This window comes from Podarcis cretensis, assembly GCF_951804945.1.
Source record: "Podarcis cretensis genome assembly, chromosome: 1".
NCBI classification, from domain to species: domain Eukaryota; kingdom Metazoa; phylum Chordata; class Lepidosauria; order Squamata; family Lacertidae; genus Podarcis; species Podarcis cretensis.
The window spans coordinates 88,536,975-88,552,617 of NC_137170.1; the positions used below are offsets into that span (position 1 = coordinate 88,536,975).

Sequence of the window (15,643 nt, forward strand, 5' to 3'; positions counted from 1 at the left end):
TTGCTTCTTTCGCTAAGACTTGTCGACGACGGAGAAAGCCAGCCAGCCGTCGCCGTGATGACGTAGGGATTCCCCCCTCGTCGCTCCTCTTCCTCCCCCCTCCTCCCGTCGCGCAGTTGTTGTTTTTTCTTTTTGCGTGCTGCGTGCTTGCGTCAGGCGGACCGTGGCGCGGCTGATCTGGTTCCCGCCATCTGCCCTTTCCACTAAGCTAAGAGGAGGCCGGGCCGCGGTGGGTCGAGCCAGGACAGGCCGGCGCCGGGGCTAAAGTGGAGAATAACCCCGAAGTAGGAAGGAAGGAAGGAGGCGGCAGCAGCAGCAGGGAGACAACGTCCAGGCCGGGACTGGTCTGTGAGGAAGCGGGAGGTGGAAGGGAAAGCCGCCGCCCGCCCGCCCGCCATCGCCGGTGAGTGCGCCCGGGCAGTGGCGGTGGGTCTTGGGGCTTCCTCGGAGCTGCTGACTGCGGGCGAGGGCACGAGGGAGCCCCATTGGTACTCGCGGAGCAGGGAAGGGTAGGGGGCGGCTGTGCGTGGGCGGCGGCCGGTCGGCCGTGGAGGCGGAGGTGGGGTCTCCGTAGCCGCTGTGAGGGGGGGGGGTCGCCGCGCCTCAGCGTCTCTCTCTCTCTCTCTCTCTCTCCCTCCCTCCCTCTCTCCCCCCGCGCCCTTGACCTTAGCCTGGCCCCTTTCGCTTCCTCAGGCCCAGCCGGCTGGCCGCTCTCCGACTACGGTGCGGCTGCTCCAAAGCTGACCCTCGGCCCTCCTCCCTCTGTTGCCTTCCCCCCGCTGGTTTAGCTGCCTCTCCCAGGCGTACCCCAGGCCCCAAGACGTAGCAGCCGGTCGGGTAGCCAGCTAGCCAGATTACTAGCCTTGCCCCAGGCAGCACGTAGAGATAGAACGAGAGAAGCTGCTGCTTCTCCTCGTGGGGAATTTCTGCCTGCCGGGCTGTTCGCAAACACGACAAAGGTTAAAAACAACGCAGCGTCGGCAACTAGCGCCGTCCTCTTCTTCGGTTGCTTTCCGGCTCCTGCTCTGTTCCTCCTGGGATTGTTCACGTCTCCCTTCTGAAATGTAGACTTGGCTGGTTTTAGCTTTGTCCCGCTGATCAGAAATTTACTTGCAAAGGTCCAGCACCCACTTTCCAAGTCAATGTACCAGGTGCTGTACTGTATTCAGGTGACTGGGTTCCTGCTTGCTTTTCAGTGAAAGCATTCACAAATGCAACAGAGTTTGGTTAGGAAATGTACTTCAACAGAGTTTGGTTAGAGATCTCCATTAGGGCTCCACCATGTCTTTCACCACCGTTTCTTTGTTTGCCTTGAACTCTTTGCTGAGGTGATATATGTGTTGAAAATCCACCCAACATTCTTTACTGTTGCCCTTGCAAGTACACTGTTTGCCCTAAACAGTTGTAGATTATGATCTGTATGGAACAAGTGGTTCCTATTTTGTGGAAATAGGCTGGGCTGAAAACTTCAATGTCTCTTGTACCTGTTAAAATATTGGATTGTAATGTTGTTATATTTAGAACATTAAGGCTCCTGATTGTCTTTTTGAATGCTGTGGAGTGTAGGCACTTTTTGTGGATAGTTCTAGTGCAGTTAAGGATTTACACTCCATTTTTTTCGGTATGTGCTCACTTATTGTGCAATTTTGTACATGCCTGCTCTGAAGCAGTCCCAGTCCCTCTGAATTCAGTGATGCTTACTCCTAAGTAAGGATTGCAGAGTTAATTTTTCATTTTTATTTGTTAAATATACATATCAGGTTTTATGGTCCCAGAAGGCTCTCAAAGTAACTTGCAGAATTTGCAATAAAATAAAATGCTAAAGAAACAACTGTTTATAGTACATGCTGATATACTCAAATTATACTAATGAACCAGACAAGCAAGAAGACAGGACTTGGCACATGTCTACTGTTCCCTTAACATATTTTCACTGAACTTCATGTAGTTGGGTTTCAACTTGGATGACTAAACATCTGGAAGATGCCCCCCCCCAAATTGGGGATACACCCCTAACTTTTAGGGAACTGTCATCATTGAATTTTAAAACATTAATAGTATTTATAGGGCAGTCACATTTGTGCAACAAGGAATCAGCTCAGTTTTTGCAGCTTGAGAGCATGCAGTGGTTTTAACCACCATGGTGTATGGCTAACAAGAGCTAGTAGGGAGTGGTGAATGCATCATTGCATCAGGAGAAATTTCCCACTGCCTTGAAGGATGCAATGGCATGACCCCTGTAAAAGCCCTCCCTGGACTCCTTGTCAGTCACAAACCTTTCTAGGCAAGATGCCTGAGAGGGGGGTGGTCGCTCAGCTGCAAATGCTCATGAAAGGGACTGGTTATCTAGATCACTTTTAGTCTGGTTTCAGACCTTGTTTGGGACTAAAATTGCTTTGATCACCCTGATAGATTACCTCTGGAAGTGAGGCAGAGAAGTGTGACCATGTTGAGTCTGCTGGATTTCTCAGTGGCTTTGGTTTAGTGAAGGATATGATTTTGCACTGGTTGTACTTCAACTTATGGGACAGTACTAGAGAGGTGCAGTGTTAGAAACTAAGATATGAAAGCCAGGAGCTAAATGGCACCTTAAACCTAGGTTATGGGCGCAACAACAGAATGTCAGGCAAGCTTTTTTAAAAACAAGAAAACAAAGCTGAGAATGAACGAACTGCAGCTAAAATATTATGTTCATTTTTCACATGGTCTTGTCCTTCCCCTGCCCACCCACTAATTATTAGCGTGTCTCTTCTCCAGTCTTCAGAGAGTAGCTGGAAGTGGGGAGGCAGAAAAAGTTCCTCCTTTCCTTCCACTCTGCAGTTTTAATCTGAAATCTTAGGCGCAGTGCTGTGCCCAGAGCTCAGAAACTGCTCACGCCAATGAAATTTCCTGTTGCAAAATGCGCCTAGAACAATGGGAGTTTCGAACACTGGAGGGGTGGTATTGCAATATGTTGCTCATCCGCATGGAAGTTAATCCATGGAGTTCTTCAGGGAATTGAGTGCCACCAATATGTGGATGACTTTGAGCTTTACTTACATTAGTCAGTTGAGGTTGCAAGTTCTGGACCCATTGCCTGTAATGGGCTAGGTGAGGGCAAACTGAATTGAAGTTGAATCCTGCTAAGACATGAGATGCTGTGGCTTGTTGGTTCCAGGAAGTAGGGGAATTACCTCTTGATGGGGTTTATACTGCCCTTGAAGGAGCTGGTGCATTGACTGGGTGTACCCTGGATACAAATCTCACTGGAGGCAGAGGTATCTTCAATGGCACAGAGTGCCTTTGCTCAGCTGCAGTTGATGCAGCAAATACAACCAAAGGACAGCTTGGCCACAGTGATTACGGTAGCAGTGTGACCAGCTGTACATGGAAACAGAGTTCCCAAGTTTCCCTAGAAACATGTTGGTCCGTATGCCTGTCGCATTAACTTCAGCAGTGGCTAAAATGTGGGTGGTGCTAGTAAACTGACAAGTGTTATCAAGTTTAATTCCATACTCTGTTGTGTCTTTTTTTGTGATACCTGTTCTCAATTACCTACTTTGATTTTTTTAAAAAAAGAATTAAGTAATGTGGAGCAGATTTAATAATCTTTGGGAGACCAATACTCATATTTCAAAAAGAGTCCATGCACACTGAGTACATACCCTGAAAGATGGGATAACTATCTGTAAAAATAATATAGCTCTTTGATTTAAAACAGTTGCTTAGTTTTGAAGATGGTTATTGAGGAGCTTCTAACTTCGTTCCTTTCTTTCTAAAACAGGATTTGTGTTTAAAAGCAAACTTCATTATTTTCATAGACTAGTTGTATGAAAACATGGCTCCACTGAAATTACGTGGGACTATTCGCTTGCGCAGCATACAGACTGGGACTACAAAATGGAAAGAAGGGACATTCGAAATAGTTGATAAGGATAGCAAAGTGACTCTGGCGGTTCACTACAATGCTGGAGGAATGCCAAAGATATTTCAGGTACCTCAGAATCTCAAAGGCCTTTTGTTTTGAAGTTGTACAGAAGCTGTATGCCTCTGAACAACTGTCCTTTTAAAGTCCATTTAGCTGTCACTTGAACTTTCCTTAGAGACTTATTCTTTTTTCTGCTTTCTAGAACACTGATCCTACTGTATTGCACTGTGAATTATTGAGGTGTACTGTTCAATGTACAGTGGTACCTCGGGTTACATACGCTTCAGGTTACATACGCTTCATGTTACAGACTCCACTAACCCAGAAATAGTACCTTGGGTTAAGAACTTTGCTTCAGGATGAGAACAGAAATCGTGCTCTGGCGGAGCGGCGGCAACAGGAGGCCCCATTAGCTAAAGCAGTGCTTCAGGTTAAGAACAGTTTCAGGTTAAGAACGGACCTCCGGAACGAATTAAGTACTTAACCTGAGGTACCACTGTACTCGCAGAGCAAGGATGATTTTAAAAAACAACAACTAAACCTTGGGAGAAAATAATACCTAGATGTTTCATTATTTAGTTATTTAGAATATTTTAATCCTATTTTTGTGACTCCAAGAGGCCCTCAAACTGGCTTACAAAAGATTTTCAATGAGATAAAACATTTTAGGTATTAGGATACTACTGGCACTGGTAATAAAGAAAAGTTTATTTGTTGTCTGTTTCATTTTCTGCTGGTTATAGTATTGAAAATTCTTAATGTAGATTCATTGTTAGATTATTCCTCTGTATACACTCTTCCCATAATTAGCTGTGAGTCATAGTGGCATTTTAGATTCATGGGGATTTTGTATCCAAGGCTACAGTCTTATCACACTAATCTGGGAGTAAGCCCCAATGGCCACAGTAGCTCCTGCATAAGATTTCTCTTCATGTCTAGCTGGCTGCTGGTGCACAGCTCATCTCTTTTCTTCTATTTACTACGTTTATATGTAGTCTAGTCTGGAAAGATAACCAGCATTGCTGCTATTGCTTTTGGGGGGAAGAAATTCTAGAGACTAAAACAAATTTATTATGGTTTAAAAGTCCTTCATAAATGGAAACTAAATTTTTCCTTAGCAAGTGTTTTTTGTTATATTCACTATCCTTAATGTGTACACATAAGTGTTGCAAAATTGCAAAGATAGGAGCTGAGGGAATTGTTTTTAAAAGTGTACTGAGTAGGAATTGTTTACTGGTGTGGGATAGCATATGAACATACATAGTTTTGTCAGTGTGAAGCATATTTAAATGCATCTTTCTTAGTATGGAAATATGTATCTTTTAAACTATCCATATGATACTTACTGTTTTACAGCTAAACCATAATATAAAAAATGTGACTGTGCGACCAAGTAGAGGGAAACTGTGTTCCTTGATTATATCATTAAAGGATACTAGTTTCCTGACAGTGGATAAAATATCACCTAAGGATGCAGAGGAAATGAAGCAGTTTCTGGAAGCTGTTCAAAATGGAGTTCATACAGGTTAGTGTTAATTATAGATTTGGAGTGTGAGGAAATGACTTCACTACTTGTTTAGACTAAAATCAACTTTTATAAACAAAGTCTACTGTTAGTGAAAAAATAAAATGCTAGTAAAACTTCTTGTATATACATTTATAAATCGTAAAATGGTGTATTTTTGTTGCAGCTGTGAAATCATCCCAAGGGTCTGGCAGTTTTGGTGTTCTGGGCAGTAGAACCACACAGAAGGATTCTAATAGGCAATTCCCATATATTGAAAACCAGGTATTTTAATCTGTTTCCTTCTTTTCTTATGCTCCTATTTCTATATCTGCTGTATACAATAAATATTATCTGTCCACATATTTAGTAGTGATAAATGGGAAAAATTTGAATTTGTGTATATAATAATAATTAATATCTCCTGATAAATTTCATTCCAGAATAAAACAGCCTGTGGGCATTCCCACCAGATATGGAAAAAGTCCCTTTATTCCCACAGGTTGATGATTTCACTGATCTCAAAGGTTAAAACTATCTTATACAGAATACAATAACTTTGCTTCCCGTCCTTCTGCCCCAAAATGTTGCACCTAAGAGAGATTAGGCAGAACCTTCTTGGTGTCTGTAGGGAAGAACAAAAGACTTTATTATTTCATTCATCTATTCAGGGAAGACATTTCTAAGTTCACCTTCAGTAGGTGGTTCTGTCAGCCTTGGCTACCAGTTTACAGTTCTTCCAATCCCAGAAGGTCTCTTGTCCTGCTCAATGTGGGGAGCAACCACATTGGTGGCCTCTGACACATATGCTTTCCTTTTCCCAAAGTTTCAGATCAATTTAGAATGTCACACGGGACACATTTGGGGCAATTGTTTCTAAATTTTGTCTTCGAACTGGGAGGAGACAGCCCCCCTGCCACCAAGAGTGGAGATAGGAAGTTTAATGTAGCCCTTCGTCTGGAGACTGATGGGTGGAGTCACTTGCAGGATGCCCTCCCATCTCCAAGGAGAAGGAACACTCGCGATAAGTTCAAGGTTCCGTTTCAGGCCACTGTTCTTAAAGAATATATATTGCTTCTGACTCTGTAGCACTTGTAGTCTAGTCTGCCAAATAAAGGAATAGTAGTTAGAGGCTGATTGAGTCTAAATCTGAATACCACACCTGTATCTTACCTTTATTTGAACGGTAAGGAGGTACCTCCTAAGATCTTGTTCTTCAAACTGTTCTACTATTCTTTTTGCTTTTCATTTACAATATGCAACCCGGCCAAAGAGGATTTCTGATGTGAGGTGGTTACATACAGCCAGGCATCTAGTTAGCCTACACAGGTAATCTAGCAGGTTCACAGTCCATTTGGGATCCTATGCGTGAATCAGTGACTGCAGTGAAGTCTGTCATCATGGCAACTTGAAATATGGCTACTGCAGTAAAATTATGGCAGCTGCTTATAAGTTCTGTATGAGTGCGCCAGTTACTACAGATGTGATCCATATGCAGTGTTTGCTGGGTTGCTAGGTGGCCTGCTGATAGCATATGTGCCACTGACTCTCTGAAATGGGTCCATGATTTGAAATACAGTATGCTGTACTGATTACAGTGTTTATGATTCTCATAGACTCCTTCAAAAAAAGGGATTGTAGAAAATAAAGATGAAACTCAACTTCGTAAGGTGCTGGGCAACCCAGGAAGGGCATCCATTAAGAATTCTTCAGTAACTGGAACGCCTGGCTACCGAGTTACCATTTCTAGTCCTTCTGCTGCTTCAACACCTCACAGAACAGGGCTGTTGGAAAACCGGTATGAAAATAAACTTTTAAGGCACTGCAGCCTTTGATATACATTCATTAAAACATGAATAGCTTTGAACATAGTATTAGTAAACTGCTTTTCCATGTCTTTATTAACACTCTTTGGAAAATGTACTAAAAGCTTTAACTCTAAACTAGCTGGAAGGCAGTTAACCATTTTTACATTTTATGATAAGGCTTATGGAGGTTTCATGAGAATGTGAGTTGGGCTCACATTGTTTGCCTGTTGACTAAAGGATTTCTCCCCCTTAATAAAACAGTGAAAGAAGGAAAAGGACACCGCCTACCTCCGAGATGAATGAAGATTACCCAAAAGAGAATGATTCATCAACGTATGTTGTTATGGTTCTTACTATTTATTCCCCTCCCCCCACATTAATTCTATTAGAAAAAAAACTCCTTAATCTCTCTTCACTCTTATTTCATAATGCCTTGCAAACATGAAGCACTTGAAAATTGTAAGGATTCAGAAATATGGAATGTTGTATGTTTTTAGTTTGGTATGCCAGTTAAAAATGTTCTTCATAGTTGCCCTTCATGGTGATTACTGAATGAGTGATTTGAATCTAATGGTCTTTTATAATTTTACTATTAAAATGTAAGTCTAAAATGTGGCCACAGACATGATATGTGATTTGACGGTGAGTTTGGGGTGACCCAGTGCAAAAATCCTGAGGAACCATGTGGATCCGTGCTTTGTAACCATGTTTTTATGCCATGAAACAGTGGATGCGTGGATTTTTTGGTGCAGGCTGTTTCACAGACATGCTATGTGATCTGATGGTGAATTTGTGGTGACTCAATGCAGAAATCGTGAGGATCCATGTGCTTTTACCTCCCCGCTCCCAGGCAGCCTCCTTTATCTCTAGAGTCCCTTATGTCCCTCCCGATCCCTTGCTGATCGGCTGCTCAGCGGCTTTGTTTCAACACCCCCTTCCCACTTTCTTAAAAAAAAAAAAAAGCACGATCTGCTTTTTGCCCCTGGGCAATTCGACTCCAGGGACCACGCATTTGCTCCATTAGACGCAAAGACATTTCCCCTTACTTTTTAGGAGGAAAAAAGTGTGTCTTGTGGAGCGAAAAATACGGTAATTTGTTCCGGAGCTCTGTTCTTAAACCGAAACCGTTCTTAACATGAGACGCTCTTTTGCCAATGGGGCCTCCCACTGGTGCTGCGCCATTGGCGCACGACTTCCACTCGCATTCCGGGGCAAATTTTACAACTAGGGGCATCTACTTCTGGGTTAGTGGAGCTCGTTACCCGAAGCATTTGTAAGGTGGACGGTACGTAACCCGAGGTTCCACTGTACCTGAGATTTTAGGGAACTTGTAATGTTTTACATAACTTATTTAAAGTTATATGGGTTTATCCGCAGCAATAACAAAGCCATGACTGATCCAGCACGGAAATTCTTATATAGCAGCAGGGAAAAACAGATGAGCTTGAAACAGACTGAGGAGAATAGGACATCAGGTAAAAAAATGATACTGTTTTTGACCATCTTGTACAATGGCTAACTAGTTCAAACTAAACACATTTTGTTTTTATTTTGAAAACTGAGCTTCTAAAAGTCTCTGTATAATGAAATTATCTTTGTTCTCACTTGAGAAACAGAAGGGCAAAAATTAAAATGTAAACCATATGCTTGAGGTTAGCTGAAAGTAAGGAAGTCCAAATGAGAGTTTTATCTTGATAATTGTTTAAATGGGGGATTAGAAGGAAGAGAGAGTGCTACGATTGCATATTACAGAAATGAGTCTGCAATTTTTTTCTGACTTCCCACTGATTTTCCTTATTATTCCACCATGGTGATCAATAAATTAATTCCCCCTGGAGATAGTAACTAAATTAGACATTCTGTACTTACATTGAAATTTAGGAGATAGCATTTTAAATTTATTTTGATAAACAATGCACTGTGTATTTTCAGTAAAAAGTAATGCTAAAGTTGACTGTTCCAGGAGTAATTATAATATCATCACTCAGTAAATGTTTGCTGGAAACTATGTTGGGGAAAGGCATGCTTCTTTCTTCTTCTGGCTTTGAATCTGAAGTTTCCAGATTAGCAAAGCAACCCTAATAGCTAACATTGTGCCTCTACATATAATATAAAAGCACATATGTCCTGTCTTGGAGGGTTTTAAAATACTTTGTGTGTAATATAGTTACACAAACACCCACTTATATTGCATTAAACTAAGCTTTCTGGAGGTTAAGTGAAGCCATGACATAGCTTATAAATCTCATTGCTGTAGCCAAGGCATAGAGTTTTGAGACGTGATAAGGGCAAAAGATTCCCAAGGTTCATATGATGTGAAATATCTGTATTTTGCCTGGAAGATATATCCATTGCAGTATTTTATAGCAGGGATGAAGCCTTTGGCAGAAACTAATCACAGTTTAATTGTTGTATCTCCTTTGAAATGTTGACTGTTGGACAGTTGTATAGTTTACTTTCTAAGACAGTTCTTACAGAAATTGATTTCTTTTGCCTTTTAAGGAGTTTTGCCTTTACAATCCTCTTCATTTTATGGAAGCAGATCATCTTCAAAGGATTATTCAGCTGGCAGTTCTAATTTGGACAGGTGAGTACAGCATTCCTTAGCTATTTTCTTTCAAATTCTTGGTCACTGGAGTGCTCCATTCATCAAATGGTGTAGTTCGTTCATGAAAACAGCTTCTTATGTTACTCTTAGCACCATTTCAAACGTTTTCTGCATAAAGGTAAAGGTAAAGGTACCCCTGCCCGTACGGGCCAGTCTTGACAGACTCTGGGGTTGTGCGCCCATCTCACTTAAGAGGCCAGGGGCCAGCGCTGTCCGGAGACACTTCCGGGTCACGTGGCCAGCGTGACATCGCTGCTCTGGCCAGAGCCAGAGCCAGAGTCAGAGCCGCACACGGAAACGCCGTTTACCTTCCCGCTGGTAAGTGGTCCCTATTTATCTACTTGCACCCGGAGGTGCTTTCGAACTGCTAGGTTGGCAGGCGCTGGGACCGAGCAGCGGGAGCGCACCCTGCCACAGGGATTCGAACTGCCGACCTTTCGATCGGCAAGCCCTAGGCGCTGAGGCTTTAACCCACAGCGCCACGTTTTCTGCATAGGAGTAAGCAAATCATAAAATGCTGGGTGCTGTACTAATTGAATACATCTAGGTGATATAAGAGCGCATGCCCTGTCCTGTATAAATGGGTAAATACACACATGCAGATCAGCCTGATACTAGTCAGCAAGACATTTTGGCAGACCTTTGTACCCAAGCAAAAAACCCTGTGGCTCTTGGGTTGTTGCATCTTCCTCATCTACTAGCTGTGGCCAGGGAAGCTCCTTTTCTACAGTGACAGAAAACCTCTTGGTTGTTTAGTATGTACAAGACTAAAGTACCTAATGGTGCATATGGCTTATGGCTGCCATTTAATGCCTTGTCCAAAAGGTAGTAATCAGCCACTACAGTCAGGGAAAACCTTTAAGTTAAGCTTTCTTGGGTAGAGTAATACTGATTATAGTCTACAGAAATGTGCACAAAGGAAAACTTGGAATGGGTGGCCATAATTTATAAACTCCATGTTGGTGTAGCTAGGAGGAGATTAGAGCAGGGGTGGTAACCTGTGGCCTGCCAAAGGTGCAGCAATAAAACGGCTAGTACATTTGCAAAGCTAAGCAAGGTCTAGTATAGTTTCAGATTGGATGTGGGGGGGGGGAGCGTGTTGAGATTCCTGCATTGTAGGGGATTGGACTAGATGACCCTTGGGGTCCCTTCCAGCTCTACAATTCTTTGATTCTATGACTACATCTCCCTTCAGCCTCATGCAGTATGACCAGTAATCACATCCATGGGTTAAAAAGATAGACAGCAGGTATTATTTTTGCTAAGACTGGTCTAGCCTGCTTCATCTAGTATCTGCCACAACTGTGTATTATGCTTCAAACTCCCATGCCTGTGGGGTATTCAGCATGCTAGCCAAATTTTATTTCTGCTCATCTTCTGCTGGAGTATGTTTAGCACTGTGAGCAGCGATGGAAGTATACATATTTTAAGTGTTTGGGGAACAGATGGCATTTATTTATTGGGGGGGTATTTGTTTTTGTTTCATTATGTATTTTGTATTCTTCTGTTATGAACCACCCTGGGATCTTTGGATGAAGGGCAGTATACATAAATAATAGTAGTAATAGTAGTAGTAGTAGTAGTAATAATAATAATAATTTTATTTCACAATGCTTTATTCCAAAAGTGTGATCTTCAAGTGTAAAGTATTTTTAAGGAGAACTTGTTATACATACTTAAAAACCGTGCAAGTTGAAAAATGAATTTAGAATTCTTTTTACTTCAACTTCCAGCAGGTTTATCTATAACAGGGAGCTGGAAATGTGTTGCTCTTTAGTGGGGTCTGTGACTAATACTCAGAGGAGTCTTTGTAGGCTGTATAAATGTGATTCATAATCACATATGGCCCTTCTGTGGATGCAAAGCATCCTGCATGTGTGAGAGGAAGAGGAAGAGGAAGAATTAACAAACATTTTGGGAGGCTGAGCACCTTGTGATAACTTCCTTTTGATGCATCCCCATTCAAAGCATCCTCAGTGCTCATGGAATATGACTGCTGCTTTATCACTGGTGGCAGTAGCTGGCATTGTTATTCACGAGATGGATTTGATGGCTATTTATCCATCTCGCCTTGTAGGACTAATCTGTTGAATCAGACTCCTTCTGCGAAAAGAAGCTTGGGGTTTCTCTCTCAGCCAGCCCCTCTCTCTGTTAAAAAAATGAGACCTAACCAGGATTACATGGGATGGAACAAGCCACGAGTCCCTCTTTCCACTCACTCACAGCAGCAACTGCAAGGGTAAGTTTTTAGATTTTCAGTATCTGTGTGTGGGCACACTCTGTGCTCAGTTTAGGTATTGGTTACATAGAAACAAATCCAACTTGTCAGCTTTTTCTACAACTAGATATCCTTCCAGCACCATATCTCCATGTCTTCATTTTTAAAAACTATTATTCTTCTTGTGCTGTGTGTTTAACATTAAGTTAGAGTCCCTTTGAGCAGGGGCTGCCACTTATGTTCACGCAAACTCAGTATTTAACAATTTAATAGCTTTGTAGATTATTAAGACAGTGAGCAAGGGCGGACCAGAGTTACCATATTTTTCCGTGTTTAAGACTAGGTTTTTTCCCTTTAAAATAATGTCAAAAATTAGGGGGCGTCATATACACGGATACATCTCCCCCTATTTTCTTAAATCTGAGTCTCCCCAATCTTATACATGGGGGCGTTTTATAGACAGAAAAATATGGTACTTACATTCTTACAACATTGCCTGTTTTACAAGTAGGGTTTTGAATGTATTTCCATCGTCCTAAATCTTTTCCTCTTCTATTTCCTTTTTTACCTCTTCGTCTGCAAATTAAACATGTGAAGTAATGATTCCTTGTATTGAGGATTGCCCATCAGGTTTCTAGAAAAGATCTGTGATAATAAAGACTCTCAGTGTGTGACAAATCTATTAGTTCCCCCTCTTCCACATTCCTTGCATGGTTTGTTTCAACAGCCTTTTTGTAAAAAAGAAAATTTTTTTTTGTTATGTTTAAAGAAAATTAATAATATCTTCAGATGGATTTGTCACAAGCATCTTATGGGTAGTTTGGATGGCAGTTTATAAGATCATGCTTATAGACTTTACAAGTACAGGCCTACTACTTAAGAAGCCTAAATGGAATCTGGGATTTAATTGGCTCTTATCTATAAACATCATACAAAGGTTTGTTTAGAAATCTTTCCACACTCTGTTGTGTAATGTTATTATTGTTATTCATTGCATACTCCAAGCAGACAGACTCCTACTCCTAATCAGTGTGTGTGTGTATGCATGTGTGTGCACACTGTAGTCCATAGATAGGCAAACTAAGGCCCAGGGGCCGGATCTGGCCCAATCGCCTTCTAAATCTGAGAATGGTCCGGGAATCAGCGTGTTTTTACATGAGTAGAATGTGTCCTTTTATTTAAAATGCATCTCTGGGTTATTTGTGGGGCATAGGAATTCGTTCATAATTTTTTCTCCAAAATAAAGTCTGGTCCCCCACAAGGTCTGAGGGACAGTGGACCGGCCCCCTGCTGAAAAAGCTTGCTGACCTTCTGTAGTCAGTGTAAAATATCTGTGTTGGAAATGTTCCAATGTAACAACTGTGTCACCTTGTGCTTCTTCACAGGTTTACAAACTTGGGGAATACCTGTTACATGAATGCTATTTTACAATCTCTATTTTCAATTCAATCATTTGCTAATGATCTTTTGAAACAAAATATCCCATGGAAAAAAGTTCCAAACAATGCACTTATCAGGTAAGCACCAGCTTTGTGAGTTAAGTAAACATTTTTTCCTAGTACAGCTTCAAAAGAAGTATTCAGATTTGGCATGCTATTTGTAACTGTTCTTGCATATATTTTTGATAAAGTCCTATATTTTCTAAGGTTGCTGCTTTTATTACTGCAGTTCCTCATTTATTGAGCCTCTGCTTTTTCCTCTTTCTTTGCTATGGTAATGAATAGATGTGTGCATTGTATTGAAAAAGTTTTGCAAGCACAATAAATGGATGCTTAGAAAAACAGTAAGTCATAAGTTTCCTGGTTATGTGGAGAGGGGCATACCAAAGTTTGAATAATACATTCCTATAAAAAGGGTATTGGGCCAGTCGTTTTTTTACTGCTCATACAAGATCCTGCTAATAAGCATAACATATTTTATGTGAGTTGATTTTAAAATACATGCAATATAATGGGAAGGAGTGTGAACAAATTTCTAAGGGTATGTTAATTTTGCAGATATTTTTAGCATTAAACAATGCCTAACTTGCTTTTTGACATTTAAATGTCACTGCATTAATTTGTCCAGGCGCTTTACCCATCTACTTGCTAAAAAAGATGTTTGTAGCCCTGAAGTAAAGAAAGACCTACTTAAGAAGGTGAAAAATGCAATTTCAGCTACTGCAGAGAGATTCTCTGGTTACATGCAAAATGTAAGTATTTCGCTTTCTAGCAGCTGAAGTATTTTAAGGAGTGATGTGACCAACTATGGAAATATTGATGCAAAAAGAACTGCATAAAATTGTACAATTTCCCACTGAAAAATACCCTTTAAGCATGAGATGCATTTGGTCCCGTGTCTGTATACATATGATGTGTGTTTTGGTTTAGTAAAATGTTTAGTTTATTCTTTTTTGCATTCTTTTTTTCCTTTAGCCTCTCTCTTAATTTGCTTTTGTTTGGTTAAAGTTAGATCTTTTTTCTGTTTTGTTGTTTTTCACCTTATATAAACAAAGTTGTGATTACGTATTGGGGGAAATGAAAACCACAAGTACGCAGAGCTAGTAAGGAGGAGAATTTTAGGTTTTATTAAAACTATGTTTTAAAACTTAGTTATTTGGGATATTTGTAATTCAAATTGAATTGAATTGAATATGTGGATTCTGGTATGAATGTATTGTTTGGGACCTTACCCTCTTTAAGAAATTGAGGTAAATTTGGTTTATATATAAGATACATTTAAATAAATGTGTGAATGGGTCTTGAAAGTCACTATTCTAAGGAAATGTATACATGTTTTTAGGATGCTCATGAATTCTTAAGTCAGTGCTTGGATCAGCTGAAGGAGGATGTGGAGAAGCTGAACAAAACTTGGAAGACTGAGCCAATATCTGGTGAAGACAGCTCTCTAGGACGTATATCTGATGACTTGTCAGCCACCAGAGTGTACACATGCCCAGTAATTGCAAACTTAGAATTTGAAGTTCAACATTCTATCATATGTAAAATGTAAGTATTTTAACAGTTTTTTCCCCCTTGTTTCATTGTTCTACGCTTCTGTCTCCTCCTTTCCTTTTCCTCTGCCCCCCTAAAATCTGCTCCAGAAGTCAGGGTGGGTGGGAAGATGAATTCCATCACATCCATTGGGGTGGTGCTGGATCTCATGCCTAGAGAGCTATACCATCTATGCTGCTGTCATGTAATACACATTACTACTAGGCATTCCCTTTGTAATTCTAGCTCTTTTGCCCCAAATGATAAATACTTCTCTACTTTTCTCCCACCCTTCTTTTGTAATGTTAATGTTAGAAACAACTACTTCATTTTAATAAGTGCTATTGTTGTCAAAGAAGTTGCAGTTTGGACCTCTTTTTGATATCCTATTCTATTTTTTAATGTTTATTTTGGTTTTTATAATATTAAATAAGGTAACTACAAAATACAGCAATATAGAATTCCTATTAATATAAATTACATGTTTCATTGCTTCAATTACATATCCTCTTCTATCTTTGGTAGTTAATTCAGTGAGACTATTTCTCTTACCTCTTCCACTAAATATATGCCAAAATATGTATTTATTTATTCTACATGGTTTTTTACAGACTGGTATTACATCT

The 15,643-nt window shown here is 40.7% G+C and overlaps 1 protein-coding gene across 3 annotated transcripts in view; it reads left to right on the forward strand.

The window, feature by feature from the left end:
* Nucleotides 1–48: 48 nt before the first annotated feature.
* Nucleotides 49–15,643, forward strand: part of USP37 (ubiquitin specific peptidase 37) — a 31,867-nt gene continuing 16,272 nt past the window's right edge. For 2 of the 3 annotated variants that reach the window (XM_079968675.1, XM_079968677.1), the window contains exons 1-12: nt 49–403; nt 3,764–3,973; nt 5,264–5,432; nt 5,599–5,696; nt 7,028–7,209; nt 7,481–7,552; nt 8,597–8,694; nt 9,722–9,806; nt 11,905–12,066; nt 13,431–13,562; nt 14,113–14,236; nt 14,827–15,032. In XM_079968675.1, coding sequence (XP_079824801.1) covers nt 3,818–3,973; nt 5,264–5,432; nt 5,599–5,696; nt 7,028–7,209; nt 7,481–7,552; nt 8,597–8,694; nt 9,722–9,806; nt 11,905–12,066; nt 13,431–13,562; nt 14,113–14,236; nt 14,827–15,032 — 1,484 coding nt within the window. In that variant the 5' untranslated portion in view covers nt 49–403; nt 3,764–3,817. The remainder of the gene's footprint in view (nt 404–3,763; nt 3,974–5,263; nt 5,433–5,598; nt 5,697–7,027; nt 7,210–7,480; nt 7,553–8,596; nt 8,695–9,721; nt 9,807–11,904; nt 12,067–13,430; nt 13,563–14,112; nt 14,237–14,826; nt 15,033–15,643) is intronic. The other variant, XM_079968676.1, reaches the window with a different exon arrangement.